We start from the raw sequence: 24,614 nt of genomic DNA, 5'->3' as shown, positions 1-24,614 counted from the left end.
TTGACATGATTCAATAAGTCGTTATTTATACGTGTAGTAAAGTATAATAGTATTATTAGTGATAACTAAGAATGACGTAGAACATAATTAATAACTGCAGCACAAACAACAGCTTGTCCATTAGATGTTTACTTGCAAAACTTTGAATGTATTAACAGAAGACCTGTGGTGCACATTGCAGCTCAGTAGTTTTCATTAGATTACAACACATACTGCGAAATGACATATAGACGGTGCTGGCTCGGTTCCTTCAAAGATTTTTAAAAAATGAATGAAGCACGTATATAAAAATTGTCTCGGTTGTTTTGATTGAAATCGCTTCAAACAATGCACAAAAAGAGTGCTTTGATGACTTCATTAAAGTGTGAGCAGGCAAGCAATATTAAAGTTGAACGTGCCGGAGCTGTGTTAAGGAACGCGTCGCCGACATGTGAAGACATGAACGGCATACCTTCAGCCAGCTCCATAAAATAAGCGAACTACCTGATCGAAATAACATTTCTTGCCTTTAATATTGCTCATTTATTGGCAACATACATTATACACATGTACATTGCTTTAAAAAAGATGACATTATGTCATAAAAAGAAAACATTAAATTGCAACAAAGATATTGTAACATATGTTATGTCTGGCATAGTTCACTTCTTTCTTCTTCTTTTCTTGGAATTTAAAATCATAAATCCCTTTTTTAAAAAGCTTTTGTAGTCTCCATCAAGGAAAAAACGTTTTTTACGTCCTTCGTTCATTCTTTGGCATGACTATCGAGTTTAAAGATCGGCTCTTGACTCGAAGTGGCAGGCCAATATCTTCGTTATTTAAAAAAATATATTTATAGTAACCATAACATCAATGTTTATAAAGGAAATGTAGAAGTAAGAGAGTTACGGTAGGTAAATACTGTTAGAGATGGAATATTGTGTTGAAATATATCCCTTTTTTTAATATTTTCTTGATTATGATATCTCATTTATGATCTAGCGATAAACAATACTAAAGATGATAATTTGCACATTTAACATAAATTAATTTATAATTTAATGCCCAATACAGTGTTAATATACTGCATATAACACTAGATTGAATCAAAAGGACAGGATTTTAAAAGATAATCATGCATCTTTAGTTTTGATGGACGTGACGCCTTTTTTTTAATGTCTTGGCTTCAGTCACGAACTTTCGACTCGAGTCAAAATGTATTGATGGTTCATGGAACAAATTTACACAATAAAGTTGTAAGCTTTCGATTTTCATTTTTAAATCTCGATAACAACATCTGGAAAAAATATGCCATTCTTAAAAATTGACTCGTTTATTTCAACACCGTAGATTCAGTAGGAGCCATGTTTTATAAGATAATATTAACATTGATTAATTATTATAGTGAGCATGACGCATTGTAAAAGAATTTGCTGTGACGTGTTTTCCCGACCCACTTGATGTTCTCAAGAAATACTTACTGACCTTGTTTAAGACAAGTACACAATGAAAGGGCATTAAAACTTGGGATATCATCTTTTTACCGGCCATGGCCTCTATGACTCAACGGACGACTAAGGAAGCTGTTAATTTCCCTTCGGTTTCCACATAAACGTTCCTATGGATACTCGTCATTTATTGAACCACATACTAGTGCATTAGTGTCTGGTTTCAGTAGGATAGCTGTATAGGAATCCTTATAAATACTTATTAATATCACAGGATAAAAACAAAGTATAATCTATGTTGATGTAGTTTAATATCTCAAATAGAAATAAAAATATCGAACCATTTGCTCATTAATGATAATTATAAGTATATGTAATAGGACTCCATGCTGTCCAATTAAGAAATAATTGGACGAGGAAAATTCAGAGGACTGACAAAATTGGATGAGGCCGTAGGCAGAGTCCAATTTGGCAGTCAGAGGAATTTTTCGAGTCTAATTATTTCTTGATTGGGGAGCATGAAATCCCATTACCTATTAATTATATAGCTGCGTAATTAATCCCATATCGACAAGACCTGTCAAGAAAATAATTGGACAGTTACCTATATGGGATTAATGAGAAGCTGTATAATTATAATACTAATAATTACAATCTTTAAACATATGGATACACTAGACTATGTATACTAAGAGATATAAATATCTATAAATATCAAAAAAGATGATCATCGATTTTGTTGGTTTAATGTATTAAATATCATTAGACTTTGTATACCAAGAGTTATTAACATTTATTGATATCAAAGTGCTCAAAGAAAGGGTAATCTGTTTTATTTGTTTAATGTGTAGTCTGATAGTCTGGTAAGACAATGAGATATCAAGCAAACACGTGAATCAATCTATTTGACCTCTTTTACAAACAGATATAAATATATATAGCTAATTACGATCACGCATGTAAGTAAAGAATTATTATTTTTTTAAATAAAAATTAAAATGTTTAGTCTGATAAGTTGATAATAAGATATCAAATCTAATAATTATTATACTTGTAAGGCAATGTTTTTTAGCTTAATGGGATTTTCAACATGGACCTTATATCTTGGTATCATTATTGTTTAAGAGGTAATGTCATCACCCTTGAAATAAGGAACTTGAAAACTGCAATCGATGCGTGTAAACGAAGGGTTTTGTTTTTGAGAAGATAACATACATACAAATGAATGTAGTTACCATTATAACATATCCTTAACAAAGATCTGAATGTTAATCCGCGGAATAGGGGCATGCAACGTAGATTTTTTTACTACTCTCCTTTAGCCTGATCCCTATGATCTTAACTGTACAACACTACAGAAAAATATTGTAGATGCTTGAGAATTTACGTGCGTGGTGATTGGCTGGTTACCATAATATATATTCTATATGAAAAGGACAGCTCTGAAACAGCGCGAACAAAATATTTCATGAAATGGGTAAGGAAGGGCTGCTTGTGCCTCTCGTGATGTATGCGCTCCGTGAATTGTAGGGCAGACAAAAACAAAAAAACTGGGCTACGCTCAATTCCTTTGCTCCTATTCCTGCTCAAGTGTTTTGCAGTTTCCAGCGTGTTTATATATTGCTAAAAAAGCCTTGATAATTAAGAAAATATATAATTTTACAATGAAAATAATAACATGTGTAATCACTGTTTAGGTTAAGACTTTTTCTTTATCTCTTATCAGTCTTTGCATTAATTTATTTTATGTGAAATGAAGCGTTTACACATCACGTTTCCACAGCAAAAAGCGTATTCTATTCAGTTCAATGGTATCAACTAATTTGTTTATCTGAACAGTATAATGGAAAAAGCTACGTCAATCAGTTTAAAAAACCATCACATATTCGAACACTTTTGCGCATGCGTCATTTTCATGTTAGCATGTTTTGTTCAGATCCCTGTCATTCTTTAAACGAATGCTCTACCAAATGTCCATGAAGGCTCTGAGGTCTAAAGTGATAAGGTATTCGAAGGGACTTTAGTCATAAAGAGTCGTCTGGGAGTTACAGAACATGCGCAGTGCAGGTGGTAAAGGAGTAGTGGAGCATGCGCAGTGCATGTTAATCAGCAAGTCTAATAAGATTCAATAATGGACAGCAGCATACACCAAGAATGCCGACAGCCCAAAATAACACACCAACTATAAACACCTTGTCAACAATAGAACCAATAAGTCCTGGCTGTACACCAGGAAGAACGAAGAACTCGTATTTCAGAATAGCAAACATTGGTGTCAAGATAATACAAGTGTATAAAAATCCCGCAAATAGTGACGTCCCAGCTCTAATTATAAACACGTTACACTCGTCTACTCTACTCCAGCGAAAAAACGATGAAATCGCTTTCCATAGTGTAGATATAATAATAGCTAGAAGGAGAAGAGACAGTAATGACGTACTTGGACCCATCAGTTCCTCTACATGGGCTGAGTTCACACATTCAATATCCATGGCGCATTGCCAGCAAATCAAACCCTTTGAACCTCTTCTTAACAGATACAGCTCCAGGGCCAACATAGAGCAAGGAATGTCTTGCGCAAAATTAGCTGCTAGTGTAAAACCAAGCTTGCCTTTGACCAAGATGTCCCAATTTTCTTGAAGAAAATCCGGTTGTAAGAATGAAAACGTTATCGTTGTCACCCATAAGAGGAAATGGAGACTAAAAATGATAGTGGAAATGACTACAAATATAAAATAAACCTCGAGAATCAGGTTGAATTTTTCTCGGGTTTCTGTAATAGCTTTTTTATCAAACTCCTCGCGTGAACAATAAGACGTTGGTTTTGTCGTGTAATTCTTTTGCTGTATAATCAATGGGTCTATCTTTGCAACGTCAGCATACGTTTTCCCGTCTTCTTGAGAGCTGAGAAACACTGCGTAGTTACAATAAAGATCAAATCCTTGAAGAAAAAGAAAAATGAGGAATTCCATAAAAACTCCCTTGTTAAATCCAACTGGAACGACATTTTGTTTCGCCTTGGCTTTACTTCGCGCCATCGTTTTTCAAAAGGTGATTCCAAATCAGTTCTTTACTACTGCTGGAATGTATTCAATACTTATCTTACAAAGACTTCAAAACAACCTGATTGATATTACCGACTAAAATAAATGTAAATCCGCAATGCTTATTATTATTAATGCTGTGGGATTATAAGGATTGGCAAGTTAGACAGGTTTGTTGGAAACTGTCCAAATATCTTCCATCTCCCTTTGGCTGCCAGTAAAACGTCCAATAATATAACTCCCAAGTAAGAGAGAATGAATTTGTACTATTTGTACTACAAGCATATAATTTCTCAAAAAATACCAAACTATCAAGTCTGCCAAATGAACTATAGAATGATAAGATAATAACCTGCTGCAAGCCTGTGTATTTTCTCTCAGGAAACTTGTTCAAAATATTATTCAAATTGTTTATATTTGAACGACAGGTACTTTAAAACCAGAGACAGTCCTTAGTTTGAATTTTTAATCATTTTCCACAGTCTATCAATGAAGTGGCCTTGAACAAGCACTTCTCTTGTTTGTCAAATCTGGGGATTTCTTACTTTTATACAAGCCAGAAATAGAAAAGTTCTTTTCAAACAGAAAGGCAAAAAGTGTCTCGAAGGTGAGATTAATTACTTTAATTGACTTGACATTTTTAGTGCTATCATTAAGGAATTGGAATCTGCGCATCTTTATCATGTTTCTTCGTAACAAGCAACAATTTTTTGATGTTGCCGCATAGTGAGAAGTGCAAATAAATGACACCAAAAAAGGGTTTGAATCTCCAAACTCACTCACTGCCAGTTATGTAGCTTGTCGTTATCACTGATAGCCGCACTGAGTCCCAGATGAACTTCCATCCGGCGAATGTAAACAGGCTATCTTAACAAGTGCAAAAAAATTGAGTCAGACTTTACGTCACATACCTCCAGCAAACATCAACGAAAATGACCATTTTTGCTTTAAAGATTCGTGATGTTATTCTCAATCAATTTTATTTTTAATTTTGTCAAAATAACATGGGTAAAATGTGTAGAAATATAGCTTATCGTAATGCTTTTTAATCCTAGATGCTTATTATTAATTCATCGATTGGTTAAGGAAATGGGTCGAGGACTTAAAGCAGAACAACTTCTCTATCTTTGAGAGTCCCGTTCATTTGAGTCAGATATGGCAAACGAAGAGGACAGCAGTGTCAGCGAAGAGTTTGACGAAAGTCTTGATCTGCAGGAGCTTCATAACCATGTCAAAGACATCATAACTAGGATACAGAGAAAGAAAGAAAATCTAGAGGAGTTTGTTTCGTCTATGAAAAAAGAGAACAAAATAAACAAAACTGTCCTGAAGCGATTTCAAAATATTGAATATGAGTTCAAAGAAGGTAGAAAGAGTAAAGCTGAATTCAAGGAGCTGCAGCAACGTGTTGATGATCGGATCAAAGACGTCGAGGGTAAGCTTGAAAGTATAGAGAACGCTTTGCAGTATATATCGTTAAAAGAGATGCAAATTAGCGCAGTCAAAGAAGAGATCTCCAAATCCCCTGATGATGAAAGCCACCGTGAAGAATTATCGAAGTTCAATAATGAAGTTCAGTCTTTATTCAGTGAAACAAAAATTAAATTCCGAGAATGTAAGAAAGTCAAGCTTTCATTGCTTACGAAGTTTAACCCTGAAGATCTCATTCAATCAGTCAAATCGTGGGAAAAAGCTGCAGAAGTTGCAAGAGAAATCTCACGAAAAGTGAATGATCTACAAAAAGAGCTTCAAAACAAAGCTGCTGCTGTAGACAAGATTGAGGAAGAATTAAAGCAAGAAAAAGAGAACGCCAAAGAACAAGAACAAGAGCTGCTGAGACTTGCAGAAGACATGAAGATAGAAGATGAAAGTAAAAAAGAACAAGCTGTCCTCATTAATACTTTTCGTTCGCTTTTAGACGAAAGTGAGAAACTTGTTCGTAACCTTGAGGCTCAAAACAGCAATCTAAACCAGATCATCCTGGATGAAAGGAACAGGGTTTCAGACCTGAGGGGGAAGCTGTGCGATTTGCAGGAACAAATCCAATACGAAAGAAAGAGTAACAGAGAAATGGATCTAAAATTTGAACACATGAAAGTTGAATTCCACACAGCTAAAAATGAGAACGAAGGGTACAAGAGAGACTTGGAAATGATTCGAAAAGAACTGGACGCCATTAAAGAAATCAAAGACCAAGTTTCAAAGAAAGCGACGAAACCAGACGATGAGACCTTGTCAGGGGATAGCCTTGAAGACTTGGAGGAAAATCTTGAAATTAAAGATAAACTATTGAATGAAAAGTATTTTGAAGTCGAACAGCTCAGGTCAGAGTTAGAGAAGAGTTCAAAAAGAGTGAGAGAGTTAGAAAATGATATTTCATCAATAACCGAAGATAAAAAAGCTGCAAATGATAAACTACAGGTAAAGGAAAGAGAAGTCGAGGAGCTGACGGATATATTGAGCGATACCCAGACTGCCTTGGAATCAGAGAAACTCGCAAAAGACCAATTTGTGATCAAGTGCGAGATGCTTGAGAGAAAAAATGCACTGATTGAGCTTCAGTTGCAAGAGTATGATGAAAAAGATGGAAAAGATAATGAAGAAGACATAGAGGAAGAGATGCGAAATCTAAGAGAAATGCTACAAGAGGAAAAACTAAAAGTAGCTGAGAGCACTTCTATGATTGAGGAATTAGAAGAGCAGTTGAAAGCTTCAGAAGAATTGAGAGAATACGAGGAAGATATCAAAACACGATCTATAGAAAACATCGTTCATGCTGAGCTTGAAAACAGAAAGTTGATGGAAATAGTAGAAGAACTTAGAGAGAAGCTATCAGAGAAAGACAGTGGTATCGAGGAATTGATCGCCCACTGCGCTGTGGAGGAGCTTAAACTACGAGAAGAGGTTATTGCATTAACCAATCAACTACAAATATACAAACGTGATTGTGTTTATAAAGCGAACATCATTGAGAGGCTAAGACGACAGGTATCTCGTGGAAGCGGGCTTGATGTTGTGGATGAAGAAGATGAGGAAACAGAGACTACTGCACTGGTGAAAGCGGCTAAGCTGGAAAGGCAGCTACAGGAAGAAAGGCTCAAGACAATGAAATACGAAGAGATTTTATTGACTTTGAACAAGCAGTATGAAGAAGCCGATGGAGTCATTCGCGAGAAGGATCATGAGCTGTCCAAAAAATCTGCAGAAGATGGAAAACGTATAGCTGAACTGCTACAGGAGCTGGAATCAGACAAAAAGGCAATTACGGAGCTGGAAGAGCAAATTGAGAATCTTGAAGAGATACTTTCATTAAAGGAAGTAATCGATAAAATGGAGACTGCTGGTGATGATACGGAAAATCTTCACGAAGAACTCAAAGATATGAAGGATGATTACGCAGCCAAGAAGCTCAGGCGTAAGGATGATTTGATATCTGAATTGAAACAACAAGTTGAAACTTTGAAGAATCAGGTCGATATTGAGCAGAAACGCTTGCAGAAACAAGAAGACTTGATTGAAGAACTCAATGATGCAAGAGACAAAGTGAATGTTTTAGAGGATGAAACCTTTTGTCAGAAAGAATACATTGAAGAACTGAGCGACAGAGTTGCTGAAGGTCAAAAACTGATATCAGAACTAGAAGGCGTGGCTGATAGAGAGAGAATGCGAGTTGCCACAATTGAACAGCTACTTCTGCAAGAGAAACAAACTTACTCCAAGCACTTGGATGGCGTAAAAGACTTGAAGAAGAAAGTCCACAAGTATCAAAATCATGTTGGAAAGTTAAGATCCAAGGTTGATCGTATAAACAGAAATCTTCCAGAGATGTTTTCACCGAGAGATGACTCCAAGACAGAGCCTACAAAAGAGAATATTTCACCCGTGCAAGAGAAAGATTCAGTTAAAGAATCTATCATCAAAGAGGTTGCCACTAACGTAAGCGCTGTGGAAGAAAAGAACGAAAAACTCAACGATAAAGAGGAAGAAAGAGGCAATGGCAAAGAAGAAGATGAGAAAATTGACCAGTTACTCACAAAGTCGAAAGAATGTGAAGATTTGGTTGAATACATGAAAGATGAGCTGGAACTCGTGAGAAAAAGATACCAAGGACTTAGTGGCGAGTCTTCTGAGAACGACAGCCTCCCAACACGCGATCCAAAGGTGATTTCCGAGGAGATACAGGAAACTACAGACGATGAGCTACATGCAAATCCAATGCTCTTGTTTCCGCTGATTGATGATGAGAAGGAAAATGAGGGAGATGACGAGCAAGAGGAAGGAGAATCTGGGGAAACTATTTACTTTGACGATGAAAGTGAAAAACGAGATGTGCAGGCTCAAGAACAAGAACGAGAAAATAGCCAAACGAAGCAACGTGAACTCCTTCATCACCTTTTGATATTCGAAAAGGTCTTTGAACAAATCTTTGCCGAGGAAGGAAAAAGAATAGATGTCGTTCTTGAGAAATTTAGAAGCGTTATCCAGAAGAACACAGAACTTGTTGCCATTTTACAGAATCTCCGACAGACTCTTTCCGAAGCAAGGATTGAAAACGAAATGAAAGAAAATGAAATAGAACAGATGAAAAAGGAAATCGAACACCTTGAAGAAAAAGGCAAAGAAAAGGAGAACGACCATCAATATATAATCGAAGAGATGAACAAAGAAAATGAAGACCACATGACAAGAGTCAATCAGTTACAAGAAAATCTGTCGGTTGAGCAACTGCTCAAGTCGGAATACGAACGAGAAATAGAAAATTTGAAAAATAAGATAATTGAAGAAAGGGAGGCAGCAGAGCAACTCCGAGAAGACGTTGAACGAGAAACCAACGCAAGGTATGACTTTGAAGTGAAGTTGAGGGAGATTGAAGATGAAGCATACAATAGTGCAAGCATTATAAATGAGCTTCAGAAAGATCTGGAAACGGAGAGAAAATGCTTTGGTGTTGTAACCGAACGCCTTCAAGAAGAGCAACAAAGACTAAAAGAATTAGAGAGCTATGTAAAAGAGACTGAAAAACTGGCGAACGATGATAAAGAGTTAGTTGAAGAGCTACGCAAAAGTCTTTCTTCTGAAGAAAAGCAGAGAATGGAGTTTCTAAACAAGCTTGAAAAGCTGGAGAATGATAGCATTGAAAAAGACGAAGCAATAAATGAGCTGCTGAATCAGCTTGGAAACGAAAGGAATAAAATGGAAGAGCTCTTTGCCGAAATTGACCTTGAAAAGATGACAAAAGCCAAAGCCGAAGCAAAGCTGCGAGAATTGGAGGAAAACTTTAATAGGGACGAATTGATTTTTGAGGAGCTTAGAAGAAACGTTGACTTAGAAAGCGCAAAGAACCGGGAGATTTCTGAAATATTGGATAAGGAACGAGAAAGAAACTTCGATCTCGAGGAGAAAACAAAGGAACTTGAGAAACAAGTGTTGATGGATCTGGAGCTGTTTGATGAATTGAAAACTACCATCGAGCAAGAGAGAGAACACAATAGGGAGCTTGATGCTTTACTAAATGAGAAAAGTAGTGCTTATAATAACAGGGACAAGTTACTTGCGGAGCTAGATGACCAGTTAGCTGAAATAAGAGCTGCTTTAAAGAAAGAGGAACTCCGAAACGAGGAACTGGAACAGAAACTCAAAAAATCAGCTGAAAATGAGACTGTTGTGAAAGATCTTCAAGACATGCTCAAATCTCAAATCATCCATGCTGGAGAATTAAACCAAAAGGCTCAAGAGCTGACAGAAACAAATAAAGAGCAATCCCAGAAAATCCAGACACTAGAAACTGCTTTGGCAAAACTGAAAGAAATATCTGCTCAGGTGTCTAAGGAGCTGGAAGAAGACCTGGAAGCCTGGGGAGAATTTGTTGATGACACTGATGATAAGATGGATGCAGATGAAGTCATGGCTGACTTGAATGGCAATGTTGATTACAGCACAGAAAGTAATGCTTTCAGAATGAAAGCGCTTTTAAACAATGAGTTGAAGATTAAAAAGAAGCTCATCATCAAAACAGATGAATATAAAAAACAGCTCAATGAAAACTGCCAAACAATTTCACAGTTAAATGACGCCATGGAGTCTCATAGACACGACATAAGAGCAATTGAAGAAACTCTTCATGCAGAGAGAAAACAAAGAGAAGACAAGGAAACAAAACTGAACAAGGCCGAAAGTGACTTACTGGAAGAAAGAAAACAAAGAGAAGACAATGAAACAAAACTGAACAAGGCTGAAAGTGACTTACTGGAAGAGAGAAAACAAAGAGAAGACAATGAAACAAAACTGAACAAGGCTGAAAGTGACTTACTGGAAGAGAGAAAACAAAGGGAAGACAATGAAACGAAACTGAACAAGGCAGAAAGTGACTTACTGGAAGAGAGAAAACAAAGAGAAGACAATGAAACGAAACTGAACAAGGCAGAAAGTGACTTTTTGGAAGAGAGAAAACAAAGAGAAGACAATGAAACGAAACTGAACAAGGCAGAAAGTGACTTACTGGAAGAGAGAAAACAAAGAGAAGACAATGAAACGAAACTGAACAAGGCCGAAAGTGACTTACTGGAAGAGAGAAAACAAAGAGAAGACAATGAAACGAAACTGAACAAGGCAGAAAGTGACTTACTGAAAGAGAGAAAACAAAGAGAAGACAATGAAACAAAACTGAACAAGGCAGAAAGTGACTTACTGGAAGAGAGAAAACAAAGAGAAGACAATGAAACGAAACTGAACAAGGCAGAAAGTGACTTACTGAAAGAGAGAAAACGAAGAGAAGACAATGAAACAAAACTGAACAAGGCAGAAAGTGACTTACTGGAAGAGAGAAAAAATGCTGATAACTCGAAGATGGAATTGGAAAAATTAAGTCAAAGGTACAAAGAGACCGGTGTTGAGATCGAAAAATTAACTAAATCAATAGAAGAAAAAGCAAAAGAAGACGACAATAAAATGATAACAATACAGAAGCTGCAAAATGAAAAGGAGAACGCACTTAAAGAAAAGAAAGAGAAAGAGGATGAATGTGAATTGATGAAAACATATTACGAAGAAGAGAACAAGTTCGCCAAAGAACGTCTGGAGCAGATTCAGTCACTCAAGAAGCAGATTGAGGAATTAGAACAAGTTCTAAACAAAAAAGAAATCATCCTGACTGAGTTAAGAGAAGAAAATGATCATTTATCTTCGAAGGTTCAAGAGACCAGCAATAATTTTAAAACACAAGCTACTGTTTTAAAGGAACACAAAGAAAAGTTGAAGAATATGGATGCGAAGGAAAAATACATTAAAGACCTTCAAAAGGAAATAGAAGAGCTCTCCCACTTGCATCGACCCAATAAAGAGGCAACAGAGAAAACAGAGACTGAAACACCAAACAACGGCATCATGACACATCTCAAAGAAATCGAAGACGAATTCGATGGTTTGGAAACCGAGCTTTCACAAAAAGATGAACAGATCAAGAAACTCAATGAGGAATGCCTCAAAGCTAGAAGTGAGAATGAAGAAACTGAGAAACATGCATCAAAATTGCAAGATCAAATAGATAGTTACAAAAAATTGTTGAAACGACATGAAGCGCATGCGCAAAAGTCTGCTAATGCCATGGAAAAAGCACGGCTTCTGTGTGAATTACTCCAGACTGATATTGAAATTAAAGACCTGACTATCAGTCAACTAAACAGTGACGTGTATTCTCTGAAATTTCAAATGAAAGACAAGGATATGGTAGGTAAAAATGTTGACATGCCACCTCCATACCGAGCGAGAAAGTACGAGGAAGAGCAAGCTGTCAAGGAACTTAGAAGTGATGCTCAAGTAGCTTTGCCTAACACGAGCCAGAAATACGATATATTGAAAGGAAAAGATGAACAGACGAAAAAGTTACGCGAGCAAATCATTCACATGGCTAAGGTGATGGAAAAGTCTAAAGAGCATTACCAAAGAGTCATTGCAGAAAAAGACATGGAGATAGACAAGCAAAAAAAGACGATAGCAATGATAAAGAACTTGTACCACAGCCTCAAGACTGAATCTAAGAGAGAAGAGATTTTTAGTGACGTTCAGCTTTTGATACCAGAAAAAGAAACAAACGACGCAGTTGTCATAATGAATGACTTAGAAAAACAACTAAAATCAATGAAAGACGAGTTACAGAACAAAGTTGAAGTAGTCAAAAGTCTTAAAGAGAACATAACAGAAATTAAGCGTGACAATGAAGAAATAGATAGGAATTTGCTAAGTCGCAAGGAAAACGTACACAAGCTACTGTCCATCCAGTTGGAGGAAAAAGAGAAGAAGCTTAAACGCATGGAAAACCTCCTTGAAGGCCTGAAGGAAATCTACCATGGTAAGGGTGAAAAAGAATCTCGGGAGGCAAGCGAAGTCAAAGATTCCTCTGTGCTGCCTGTGGACCCTGCACTAGATAGAGGTGATGCTGAAGCAAAGCCTCAAAATGACAATGAACGTCAACTGCCTAGAGAAACAAGTAGCTGTGAGGAGACTGGGGAAACCATCCATGGAGATAAATCTGAGAAAGAATTACAAACAGAAAAAGAGATGGTTGCTAAAGATAATGATATTTTCGAAGGTCACCAAGATCTATCTAAAATTGATGACAAAACGGATGGAAATGGAAACCCTGATAAGGATTTTAACCCTGTAAGCACCTCTCAAGATATTGAAGACCAAAATAAAGATAATGACAATGAAGAGGCAGATCAGAACCGGTTGGACCCCCTTGGCGAGCAAGCGTTAATGGAAACCTGCATGCCACTTGATATCCAACCAAGCAAAGCGAAGCGTTTGGCTTCAGAAAACGTCAATGATAAAGATTTTCCAACATCAGGCTGGAAGGCTAAACTTTTGGCGTATGTTGTTATTGGAATTGGTTTAAGTTTTCTTCCTCAATATCTTAAGGACAACACACTCAGATTAGTATTGGCGGGGGTCGCGACTCCTCTTTTCTACCTTTTGTCGGCAATTGAAGTAAAAGTTTATCGTAAAAAGGCCGAAAACTATTTACGAACACTTCAAGTAAACGGAGAAAGCATTCCTGAAACAACTTTAGAGGATGATTATTTACTTGGCGAAGAAAGAAAACTAAAAGTAGAAAGTGACAAGAAAGTAATCGAAGGATTAAAAGAGCAGCTGGAACTAGAAATAAAAGCAAAAACCGCAAAGGAAGAAGATATGGAGGTTAATGATGAGAGTGACGTCTTACAAGAACAAAAAAGAAAGGTCTGTTATCTTGAAAAAACGTTACATGATCTAGAAATGGCAAAAATTGAAGAACAGGAACAAAATAAGTCGAACTTCGATGAGTACATCAAGCTTAGGAATGCAGTTGAAGAATTGCAACGAAAGCGTGACGCAGAATCCAAGTCTAGATTAGAGCTGAAAGATATCCAGAAGCACAATCCTGCAAAACTTGAAAGGGATGTCAAGTTATTTTCTCTCCGTCTACGATCATTGCCATTATGGATTGCACTAGCAGTGGGTATCTACCAGTTAACAGCACTCCATCCAGCAGCACCGTGTAGCATAATAATTCTCCTTACTCTGTATGCAGCAAATTCGTGGTTTAACATTAGGAACTTTAAGAAGAAGTTACTGGAAGAAAGAGAAGCGGCAGAGTATAAAAGCGCGGAACTGGAAGACTTGACAGAGCTTCTTGAAAACGAACACGAGGTCGTAGAAACGCAGAAAGCTGCCATTGATATTATGGTGCGGGAAATAGATAACGAATATGTCAGTAGAAAGGGAAAGACAGTAACATTAGCCAAGATGATATTGCAAATGAAAGAGTTGGAAGAAATGAGATGCGCGCTTAAAGACGAGAATGTGGGGCAAGCTAAAGATAATGAAATGGATGCAGCAATGAAAAACGTTTCCAGACAAAACGCTAGTGAAAGAGTACGACTGTATTTTGAAGTGAGCCGAAAATTTCCAGAGCTCGAAGAAGACTCTTTAGACGACTTTGGAGAGCTTGGCAAAACAGTAAAGGAACTGGCCACTTTTGCAGAGGCGCAAAATGAAAATCAATCAAAGACAATGCCAATAGCAAACCCAGGTAACGCACGGAAAAACAGTTATGGGCAAAAGTTAATAACAGCCGTTGGAGTAACACTAACCACTATTGCCATGGTAACCTCAATTATATTCAAGTCGTATATACCAGCTGTTCTAATGGCCGTTCAACTTTTCATTTTTTTGCTGTCTCGAAGACAACGAAAATATTATGAACGAAATGAAGCTAGTCCTGAAGAACTTCAAGCTAAACTTGAACAGGAAGTAAAAAGAAACAAAGCAAACAGACTTCAGATTGGAAAACTAAAAAGACTTTTGGCTACAGAAAAAAGCTTAAAAAAGTCTGATGAAGTTGCTAAAGAAATCCGACTCAGAGTCAAAGAACGAGCTCAGAAGAAAAAAATGGCGATCTAAATGATGTAAAGTTTGAGATACAAATGCTATTTTTAGGATTTCATTCTATTTTGGCCATTGACAGTATGACCAAGGAAAATGAGTCAGAAAAGATGAAACTTGAGTAAATAGAAAACAATTAATAAGCCAAGACAACGCAAGAAACGCTTGGGACGCAAGCACAATGCCAAAAAAGCCACGCAACTCAGTATCATTATAATTTGTATTATAATAAGGCATTTATACCAGGCCAGCGTTTTGTTGTAAATTATAGACGCCGTGTTTGCGTATTTAATATTTTTTAGGTATGTTACTGTTTTATTCAGTATTGATTTATTAGATCGATAACATTTGATAAAAAAGTCTTAGCACTTATCATAGCACTTGATGTAAAGCATGTGAATAATATCGTTTAATAAAGTTAGATTATCCTTTATAAAAAGTCTTTATTGTTAAATGTCTTTTAGTGTAAATTTACACGTAATAAAAAATTGAGTAAATGTTCGTGACAAACTGCACACACTAGAGAAAGCAATTACGTGCATCTCTTATTGCATATATTGGATGCATTTGATAATTTGGCAATCGCGCCACTTATTCTAATAACATGCACGCAATCAAGTAGAATATATTCCCTTCATATCACCTTGTAACGGATAAACTAAGCGAAATACACTAAGATTTGTTGGCGAATAAAATATTTCACTAAACAATGGCCACCTGTTGGTGTAGTTTCTAGACATTCAAGGTATAACATAACATCTCATATGCTATTGGTTGTCACAGTGACAAAATGACGTCACAAAATTTAACGTAAATCAGTTTTTACTGCAGCTCAGGGGACTGGGATTCTATTAATACTACACTCTATACAAGCGTCACAAGCATTTCATCCAGGCCGTCCTTCATGTCCCTGTCCATAGAGAAATCAATCTTTTGGGGAATTCTCTTTATCTTAACGATGCATTTAAGAAATGTTCAAAATGCTGTTAGATCCCATCAAAATGGGGATAGATATAACAGTATTCATTCTGCAGGGATAAATGAAGTCCATGACATGCCAATCAACATTATCATTCGTCCTTTTCCCCCAACTCTGGATGAGAGGAAAGTAATTTCTTTGATGGAAACACTAAAGGTAATGGTTTTTTTTAAGATATGACAAAATGAATTTCTCCAGTTAAAATTTTACTTTTTTCTTATCTTTATTAACTTTTATTATTATTATTACAGCCATATAAGAATTTAAGAAAAGCTGTATTATTTTCAGTTTGTAGCCAGTTTATTAATTTCTTTCAGTTTTCTGGTTGAAATGCATTTTGGGTAATCTAAGGAAAGTTTCGTATTTCGTTTCAGTATTTGTTTAACATTCGTGTATATGGTATAAATCGAATGTTCTTAATGAGAAAAAAATTTAACAAAATATTTCTACATATGGAAATCAGGTAGCGAACCGATCAATTAATGTGACGTTATCTATAAATAAATATATTCCAGTACGCTTACACCTACTTGCAAGAACGTTGTCATATGATATTAGAACATTAGTAATTTAGTGAAAAAAGGAATACATTAAAAGACAAAAGAAAAAGTTCAGCTTCAGTGATCTTCTTTTGTTTTTTTAATATAATTCCTATCCCACTAAATCACTAATGTTCTATTTTCGTATGACAACGTTCTTGCAAGTAGATGTATGTATTTTTTGTAAATTCACTACAAACATTAAGCTTGAATAATTTTACTGATTTTTGAAAGTTCAAGTTTGCACTCAATACTCTCATATTACAATTTCGACACTTAAAATCAATAATAGTTTCTGGGGAGGGGAGGGGGAATTCGGACATACAGAACTTTTAAATGAAATACTAAGGCTTGTGCTTTGAATATATATATATTTTTTGTTTCGCTTCAGTTATGAGTCGCAAACAAAATATCAGTTACAGCGTCGGTCTTGAAAACTGGCATGTGGCCTATTGAAGCAGCCATATATAACGATTATAAGATCAACATAATTACTGCTATAGCGCTCAGTACGTAAATACTGCACGTTATGTGAGCTCTTTTAGAAATCATCTAATTTTAAAGTATAATTTAACTTTATATTTCTTAATGTTGCATTAGCTTTTTATCTTTTTCTTGTTACTTATTTATTATTGTATCTTAAGATTTGTCCTTTATCTTTTGATGAATAAACGGAATATTATCATATTATTATCTTGATATTTGGTAAGCTAAAGCAAGCGGAATTCTAAAGTTTGTAGACACGTTATCATGGCTAGAGAGCAAAATTTCATTACACGTTTTAATACTGTGGGCCGATAAAGTTTTAAAACCAAAAATCTCTTGGTATGTAAAATTTTAAAAACAATCATATCATACGACTGATTACGCTTTTTTCGTATATTAACTAACCAGTCGAAACCAATTTCAGCCTCATTTGATCATTGTTAACACTTGCAAGTAATAGAGTGACGTCAGTAAGGCGAAGTTACTTTTACGTCATAACTGCTTGATGTGGTTTTAATATTTTATTTTACTTTTGGATTACGTAGAGTCCAGATACAGAGGACCTTGTCCCTCCTATTGATGTTCTATGGGTAAAAGGCAGATTAGGAGGTAACTACTACTACGCCTTTGGTGGTTGCCATAGATACGAAGCATTCAAAAGACTCGCACGAACCAAAATTCCTGTCAAGCTCATTCGTTCTTCTTTGGGTAACCTTCGTGTGTATCTTGGTTCATCCTTGCCTGATTTGCAGTAACTACTGGTGATAATGACGTCAAGAGCCTGGTTATTAATGAACAGCACAGATGCAAATCCATTTCTTAGTGAATCATGGGATAGGCATGAACTTTATTTTAATCTCTCTTACATTTATTGGCTCATCTAGTCATAAGCTCTGGACTTATACCAGCATTGTTCGTAAGGGTATTTTGATGGACTGAGCCCATTAATAAACCACCAAAAAACTTCTAAAAGTTTTAACCAGGAGGGCCTATAGCCGGGGGACGGGGATTATAACGGGGATTTTACGGCATCTGATTATATGATAACATTGTTTTTACTCATAGAATCTCGTGCCGCATATTTTTAAATTAGAGATTGTTTACAAGAAAACAACTACGATAATTTTGCATGCTCAAAACTAAGTAATTGCTATCAATATTAGAGATGTATAATGCTTATATTTATAATTATGATTTTCATATTAGTATAAAAATCAATTCAATATTGAATAAACAGCACGATAGCCAGATTTGTCATGCTCATATGGTAAATATAAAGCCACTACAATTATGGAATCGTTATTTGCATTTCACCAACAAATAACCAAATATTCAGTTATCCTCAGTGATACATCTTACCTCCGGCCAATAAACTATACTCCCGACTTCAAACCGCTACAAAGCAATCATTGTTACTGATCAGCGAATACAAAAGAAACACTCTAATATAAAGAGCCTCGACAGGTCTAGCGTCTAAAGACGCCATTTGAGCGATAAGGCGTATACCTGTATCCTATGTTAATATCAATATTTGTGGGAAAGTTTCTATTTTCAGAAATGGGAGGCGTTGCCATAACAACTCCAGTTTCTAATTATATTGAACACTGTAAGGGGTTGTATGTTCTTTAAGTCAAAAAAGCCCGCCGGCAGCTTTTTCTTCTCTACAACTTTCATAACTGCATGCCTATATTAGAATTATTGACTTTACTGCCCAGCTTGACTTTAATAAAAAAGAAAGATCTTATTTCTTCTGTCGGCTTTGTTGTAGTGAAAGGATCTCTCAAAACATCACACATATTGACTATTCATTCAGTTCTCCTAGAAACATCTTATTTGTTTGTTATCTGATTTCGTTGTCAGCCAATGTTTATCTTTCCATATCACGACGGAAAGAAGTGCTAAGGTTTTTGTGAACACTTCTAAACATACCTTTTCACACATTTAAGTGAAAAATTGCCATGATTAAAACACTAACTTGTTTTGCGGGACTGATTATGTTTTAACCGGCAGGAACGTCATGTGGAGGTTTTAAAGTGTTTTTTAAATTAGATGTCACAACAGAAGGAAAAACCGCAATCTTTTCTTTTTACATTACAGTAAAACTTGGGAAGGTCAAAGTAGTTTTGGAATTTTATATAAATTAATAACGCCTATATAGTCTAAGCTTGAGGCTCCAAGCAGCACCCCACAAACTGACTACGAGCCATTCTCAATTGTTGGTTATGTCGTTGTGAGCAGCGTTTTGGCTAAGAGATAGACTGTTCGCTTGTTCCCTGTTTTTAAGAAATGGGATGAGTTTGCGACAAGCGCAACGAAGATGTTGAATACGCAAACAATAAACAACAGGGTTGAAGGAAGCGTTCATAAAAGCCACAGTGCCCGAGAACTGAATCGCCACCTTTATAGAACTCGTATAGCCAACCATCTTGGAAGCAATTTGTACACAGAGGAAAGGAATATAACAAAGAAGAAACAGTCCCAATACTAAGAACATTGTTGTAGTTGACTTTTGGTATTTGGCAAAGTCTAGAGAATTCATTTCCGTTTGGTTCCCAGAAAGATGGGATGCTCTTTGAAGACTTTGGATCTGACGGCGATGTCGTCTAACGATGCTGTAAATCTTGGCGTAGGCCCAAAACGTTAGCAGAAGACTCAAAACTAAAATGGACATGTTGACCATAGTAAAAACAGAGGAATTCGTGTTGAAGAACCGAGACACTGAGAGAAGGGTAAAAATTACCCATGAGATTGAAATCGGGAGAATTAGTTTGGGGATTGATATAATATCATGATACCTCAAATGAAAATGTAAGGCCAGATATCTTTCGATGGAGATCATACAGAGTGTCACACAGCTTACAGCCGAAACAATCCATCCAATAACTTCCATTGCTACACGTCCCTTACAAAAAGTATCAAAATCTCCACTTAACTCGGCTACTTTGTACACGACGTGCAATGGCTGGCATAACACCCCTGTCAGAAAGTCAGTTGCAGCAAGACTGCAGATAAGAAAGTTGGATGGGCTGTGTAATGAAGGTGTTCTATAGATTGCTGCAATAACCATCACATTCCCAAAAAATGCTGGAACAACGAATAACGCGTTTAAAGTACTTGTCACGATTCCCATGACATAAACGTAGGTAGGATTTTCCCAGTTTACCGGTATAAAGTAGCAGGTAAGAAAATAAGAAATAGCTCTAATACTAGAGCTATTAGTGAGTTCCAACAAGTTAGTCATCATGAACAGTAAGAGAAACCGAAGATTATAAGATCACGTTTGCTTTTCTATTTGCGTCGGTACCAGAACGTCGGATTCCCATTCTCAACTGAGTCACCACGCAAATGCCATGCAGGTGAAGAATCTTTCACTTTCCATATGCATGGGTTTTAATTAGACCCAGGCCAGCTAGTCATGCTGCTTCAGTTGTGTCCATTAAATCTTGAATCGTAACAGAATATATAATCCGAGCATCGTAACCTTCATCAAGGTTATCAATTGTTGCTATAGTATCGACAAAAAATCATGAAAACAATAAACTAATATCTGTTTTGTTGAATGTTTTCCAGGGGTTCTAGAAATATTACTCGACAAAGGGTTTCATCCAAATAAAATCAACAAATTTATGTTATTTTTCGGAAAGGATCACAGCGAGACACCCACTGACACCCGCTCGAAATGCGGTTTTGTGAGTTTTCTAGACTTTTCATAAGTTCAAAATTCTCTGTTTGTTTCTCGTATAAATCTTCGGAAGCAATTTCCAGACTTTCCGACTGCAACATAAAGTGAATTGATCTTACTGGGCGATGTCTCAGGGATTTTTATATTATTCATGTTCACTCAGTCATATATTAATAAGCAGATGTTCATCTGGTTATGTTCTCTAAATAACAAAAAATTAACAAACGAAAAAATATTTATTTTTAGCCAACATAAAAATTCCTGGCTATATATGATATCATGCGTCAATTTTAATGTACTGACATGAAACGAATCCGAACGTGTCAGAAACAACTGTCAGAACAAGAACAAACAGGCTATCTTTTGACCTGCATCATGACAGAATTTATCTGCAGCGAAAAACCATGCAGCAAAACTGACAGCGAAGTGTCAGTTATTTGAACTATAAAAAGCTCACAAAATTGTAATTGTTAACTTAAAGGAGAAATTTAATAAGACAGTCCGTATAATTTAAGGATAATTCTTGGATTTCAATTCAAAACTACTCTCTGTAATCGCAAAAACATGAATATATCTTGGGTTGGAGCACATTAAAGCGGAGCTCTTCTCTTCTCGACGGTTGGACCTCGACTGAAAAAATTTAGGTTGTTATCCATGATCCACTGCGAACGAGTGACCAACCTCTTTTGGCGAAAGACAATATAAGCGTGTTGTCTCAGATTCACGACAGTCTCGTTTATAAAACACTTGGACTCTTACTGGTGTTCTTTTTCAAACTTCTTCTTTTTTGCACACAAATAAATAATTCTGCAATATCAGGCTGATAGCACAAGAAATTGCGAGTATCGGCAGCTGTTAACTGTACAACAAACTATTGAAAAATATGACAACATAATATACATCGAAACATACGTATGAAACTCTTTCTTTAATTAGAGGGAGGGATTTCCTTAATCATATGCGTATAGGATGAATATAACACACAACCACCTGTAAACTGAATTTCTGTTCATTATGTTGTTTACTCTTTGGCAGTTGCCATGGAAGCTAAAGCAATATTATTACGCAAACATATTTGTAGCTTCTACTGAACTTCGACTAATGTTTAGCAAAACCTCGCATTTTACATTTTAAAACGCTACAAAAAAGTATCTTTTTGGTTCACACAATGCACACAGGTGAGTATTGGTAAACCAATATCGTTGAAACTGGAAGGAAAATTCCTAATGAATTTCATGCATATTAAAAGTATATCGTTTAACAGATCAAAAACAGTTTTCCGTGTTTGATACTCTGATCAAAACACTTGGGATGTTGAGAGAACACGAGAGGAGCGTAGGAAACCACGACGCGTAGCGGAGTGGTTTCCAGCTTCTCGAGTGTTCTCCCAACATCCCAAGTGTTTTGATCAGAGTATCAAACACAGAAAACTGTTTTTGATCTGTTTTATAAAATAACAAACGCGCGAAAAGATCGAAAAAAAGCAAAGTCTAAGTAAATTCTCCCTACGTGCCGTCTTATTCAAACTGACCAATGAGCGCGCGCGATAGATTAAAAATGACGGTAGCGTGTTTTGATACTCTCATCAAACATGGTTTTCGACCAATCATAGCGCGCGTAGTATCCCAAATATTTTATAAATAAATAATTAATATCTGTTAATTTTTTTGATGACTAAGGTAAGCTAAAGTAAGCCAAGCTTTTGTGAACGCATCCATCAAATGCAAAAACATTCCGAGTGTCTCGTCATACAACTATTACTGAACAAAAGAGCTGCTTATATTTGAAAGTTGTTTTCTGCCAAGAACGGCAGGGAAGCCTCTTTAGAGTGTTTTAACTTATGTTAGCAATTTGGAAGATTGACAAAAAGTAAAGGAAAAGAACGAAAAAGCAAGCAGTAGCTAACTCTCGCCGCGGAAAAGAAGAATACTCCAAAGGAACATTGAACTAGACCTTTATTTGAAATACATCAGTACATTTGAAAAACCTTTCAGTAGAAGATTTCTATTTATTTTATTAACCTGGTAATATCAACTAGAAAAGCAAACACAATTGGAACTGATTAGGATCTACCATGGCGCTTTCCATGACAAAAGGTCCAGTGCGCTTTGCTGAAGATATTGTGAGTGAAGCATTAGCCGAAAAGTATCGCAACTCTCTGAAAGAATCAGCCAAGGGAAAGAAAAGAGGGAGAAGGATCCGAAAACAAGCAACACAAATGGTAAAAAAGAGACCCCTTTGGTGGATCAACCTCAACAAGGGCTTGTTAGCCGAATTTATAATATTCTTAATATCTCAAGGATTCGATTTTTTTACCAACTGCTGGGTTCTAGTTCAAGTTTTTCAAGTTCTTGACAAAGCGAGGTTTTATCAAAGTTATCACAACGTAACAGCACTGAACTTCACAACTCCTGGAATTTGTAGTAGCAATGAGGGATGGGAACGAGAAGAGATAGATGTGAAAGTAAAGCACTTTTATGATGTGGTAATAGTGTATTGTGTCTTTGTTTCTCTAACATCTCTTTTTATAACTCTACAACTGATGAGCTGGCTCTACACTCTTTACCTATCCACGGAGAAGCGAGAAATCGGGAAAAAAGGTAGAGAAATTCTTGTTAAGATGAAACTGGTATTTCTAGCCGCTGCCAGCTTCTTGGAGGATATTCCCCTTTCTTCTCTCACAGCTGAACTGTTTGCTGTACAACAGGGCGCGCGTGGGGTGACATGCTGGTTGTGCAGTGTTACAAACTCTTGTCCAGATAATAAGACTCTGTTAGACTTACTTGATTCCAGTCAACAAGTTCTCATTCTCAACGCGTGCGCAATCTCTGTGACGTCATTATGGAAAGGTATATCAAGTTTTTATAGATGGAGTCGTATCCCTAATTGCGAGGCCTTCTTCATTCGCGCATGTACGTCCCTTTTTGTAGGGGGCTTGTTCGTCATCGTTATTCTTACTCCTGCGATGACCGTCTTGACCTACCGGTATTACTCACTGCCTGGTGTTAGTGGAGGTCTCGTAAAGGACCTTATTGATAGGGTTTATGTCATTGGGGTGATATTTTGGATCGCGGTATTGGCAGTTATGTGCTGCTGTCCATTATTGTTTATGATTAGGGTTGTTGATAAATAAAAGAGTTCTTAATATTCTGAGAGGCAAAACTAAAGCTCATTGTACTCAAGGCCTTCTCAGTAAGGGTCTGGGTACAAGAATGAGCTCATCGTGAGAAGCACAGTAAAGTTTATCGACAAAGTTTAAGAAGAATTTCAAGAACTGCAGTCATCTTTTCGAAAACCGTTCTCAAAAGTTAGGCTTTAGTACAAAAGGGCAAGGGTCAGTTGAACTCGAATACATGTAGATAAGTGTTTCTCACTCACAATACACGAACTAATGTTTCATGATGTCTTGGGATTCAACTTCGTGAATTATGTTTAAGCTTATCGTTTGGACAACTTATAATTAATTTACTGAAAAGCTATAAAATAAATAAGCTAACTGATCTACGTAGTAGCTAAACTGGCAATGACAATGTATTAAAAAGCGCAGAAGGCTAGGATTTACATGGGTTGTTAAGCTTACATCAGTTCAGCATGTACTGGATCTAACCAGGCCAACCATAACATCCTTTTAAGATTAAAAAAACCCTTCTTTAAGATTATTATATAATAAAGTTAATCTTACCTGATATTTCGTATATTATATTGTCTTGTTTGTCCATTATATTGCTTTAAAATAACGTCTTCTTCGTCCCTTTTAACGAAGTTGATGCGTTCGACGCAGTACTAGACTCGGTACTGACAGGAACGGCAAGTCAGCGCACGCGCGCGTGAAAATGGCGGGAATGTTTTTATATTCTGTCACTTCCTTGTTTTCCTTGATCCTTCAGCCTCTCTATTGTATTTAAAATTTCTTTCATTTTTATTAAACCATTTAAGAAATTTAAAGCTGAATTAATTAGTTTAAAATGTTTTCAAACATAAGAAAGAAATATGAATAATATTTTTCAAGCCCTCCCCTGTTAGTTAAAATATTGT

The 24,614-nt window shown here is 36.3% G+C and overlaps 5 protein-coding genes and 1 long non-coding RNA gene across 6 annotated transcripts; 4 read left to right on the top strand and 2 right to left on the bottom strand.

Annotated features, from left to right (window-relative positions):
• Positions 1-819: 819 nt before the first annotated feature.
• LOC116302805 (uncharacterized) lies at positions 820-1,773 on the top strand. The gene is made up of 2 exons (XR_004197891.1): positions 820-889; positions 1,385-1,773. It is a non-coding gene; the product is annotated as an uncharacterized LOC116302805 (long non-coding RNA).
• A 422-nt stretch (positions 1,774-2,195) lies between these two features.
• On the bottom strand, positions 2,196-4,554 carry LOC148914056 (uncharacterized). Its single transcript, XM_089040017.1, has one exon. The coding sequence runs from the start codon at positions 4,463-4,465 to the stop codon at positions 3,530-3,532; it is 936 nt and encodes a 311-aa protein (XP_088896143.1). The 5' UTR covers positions 4,466-4,554; the 3' UTR covers positions 2,196-3,529.
• A 400-nt stretch (positions 4,555-4,954) lies between these two features.
• On the top strand, positions 4,955-15,332 carry LOC116302804 (uncharacterized). Its single transcript, XM_089039650.1, has 2 exons — positions 4,955-5,078; positions 5,527-15,332. Exon 2 carries the CDS (start codon positions 5,627-5,629, stop codon positions 14,909-14,911), a length of 9,285 nt encoding a protein of 3,094 aa, XP_088895776.1. The 5' UTR covers positions 4,955-5,078; positions 5,527-5,626; the 3' UTR covers positions 14,912-15,332.
• Positions 15,333-15,744: 412 nt separating this feature from the next.
• Positions 15,745-18,088, top strand: LOC116302800 (sulfiredoxin-1). The gene is made up of 2 exons (XM_031712172.1): positions 15,745-16,028; positions 17,443-18,088. Exons 1-2 carry the CDS (start codon positions 15,798-15,800, stop codon positions 17,650-17,652), a joined length of 441 nt encoding a protein of 146 aa, XP_031568032.1. The 5' UTR covers positions 15,745-15,797; the 3' UTR covers positions 17,653-18,088.
• Positions 18,089-19,013: 925 nt separating this feature from the next.
• On the bottom strand, positions 19,014-20,206 carry LOC116302811 (trace amine-associated receptor 4-like). Its single transcript, XM_031712192.2, has one exon. The coding sequence runs from the start codon at positions 20,139-20,141 to the stop codon at positions 19,107-19,109; it is 1,035 nt and encodes a 344-aa protein (XP_031568052.1). The 5' UTR covers positions 20,142-20,206; the 3' UTR covers positions 19,014-19,106.
• A 1,821-nt stretch (positions 20,207-22,027) lies between these two features.
• Positions 22,028-24,265, top strand: LOC116302809 (uncharacterized). The gene has a single exon (XM_031712191.2). It carries the CDS (start codon positions 22,654-22,656, stop codon positions 23,710-23,712), a length of 1,059 nt encoding a protein of 352 aa, XP_031568051.1. The 5' UTR covers positions 22,028-22,653; the 3' UTR covers positions 23,713-24,265.
• Positions 24,266-24,614: the final 349 nt, after the last annotated feature.

This window comes from Actinia tenebrosa, unplaced genomic scaffold (genome assembly GCF_029948245.1).
Source record: "Actinia tenebrosa isolate PJP-AT-01 unplaced genomic scaffold, QUT_ActTen_1.0 PGA_scaffold0__85_contigs__length_37466705, whole genome shotgun sequence".
In the NCBI taxonomy this organism is placed as follows: Eukaryota; Metazoa; Cnidaria; class Anthozoa; order Actiniaria; family Actiniidae; genus Actinia; species Actinia tenebrosa.
The sequence above is the reverse complement of the archived record's forward strand: the minus strand, read 5'-3'. Positions and strand labels throughout refer to the sequence as shown.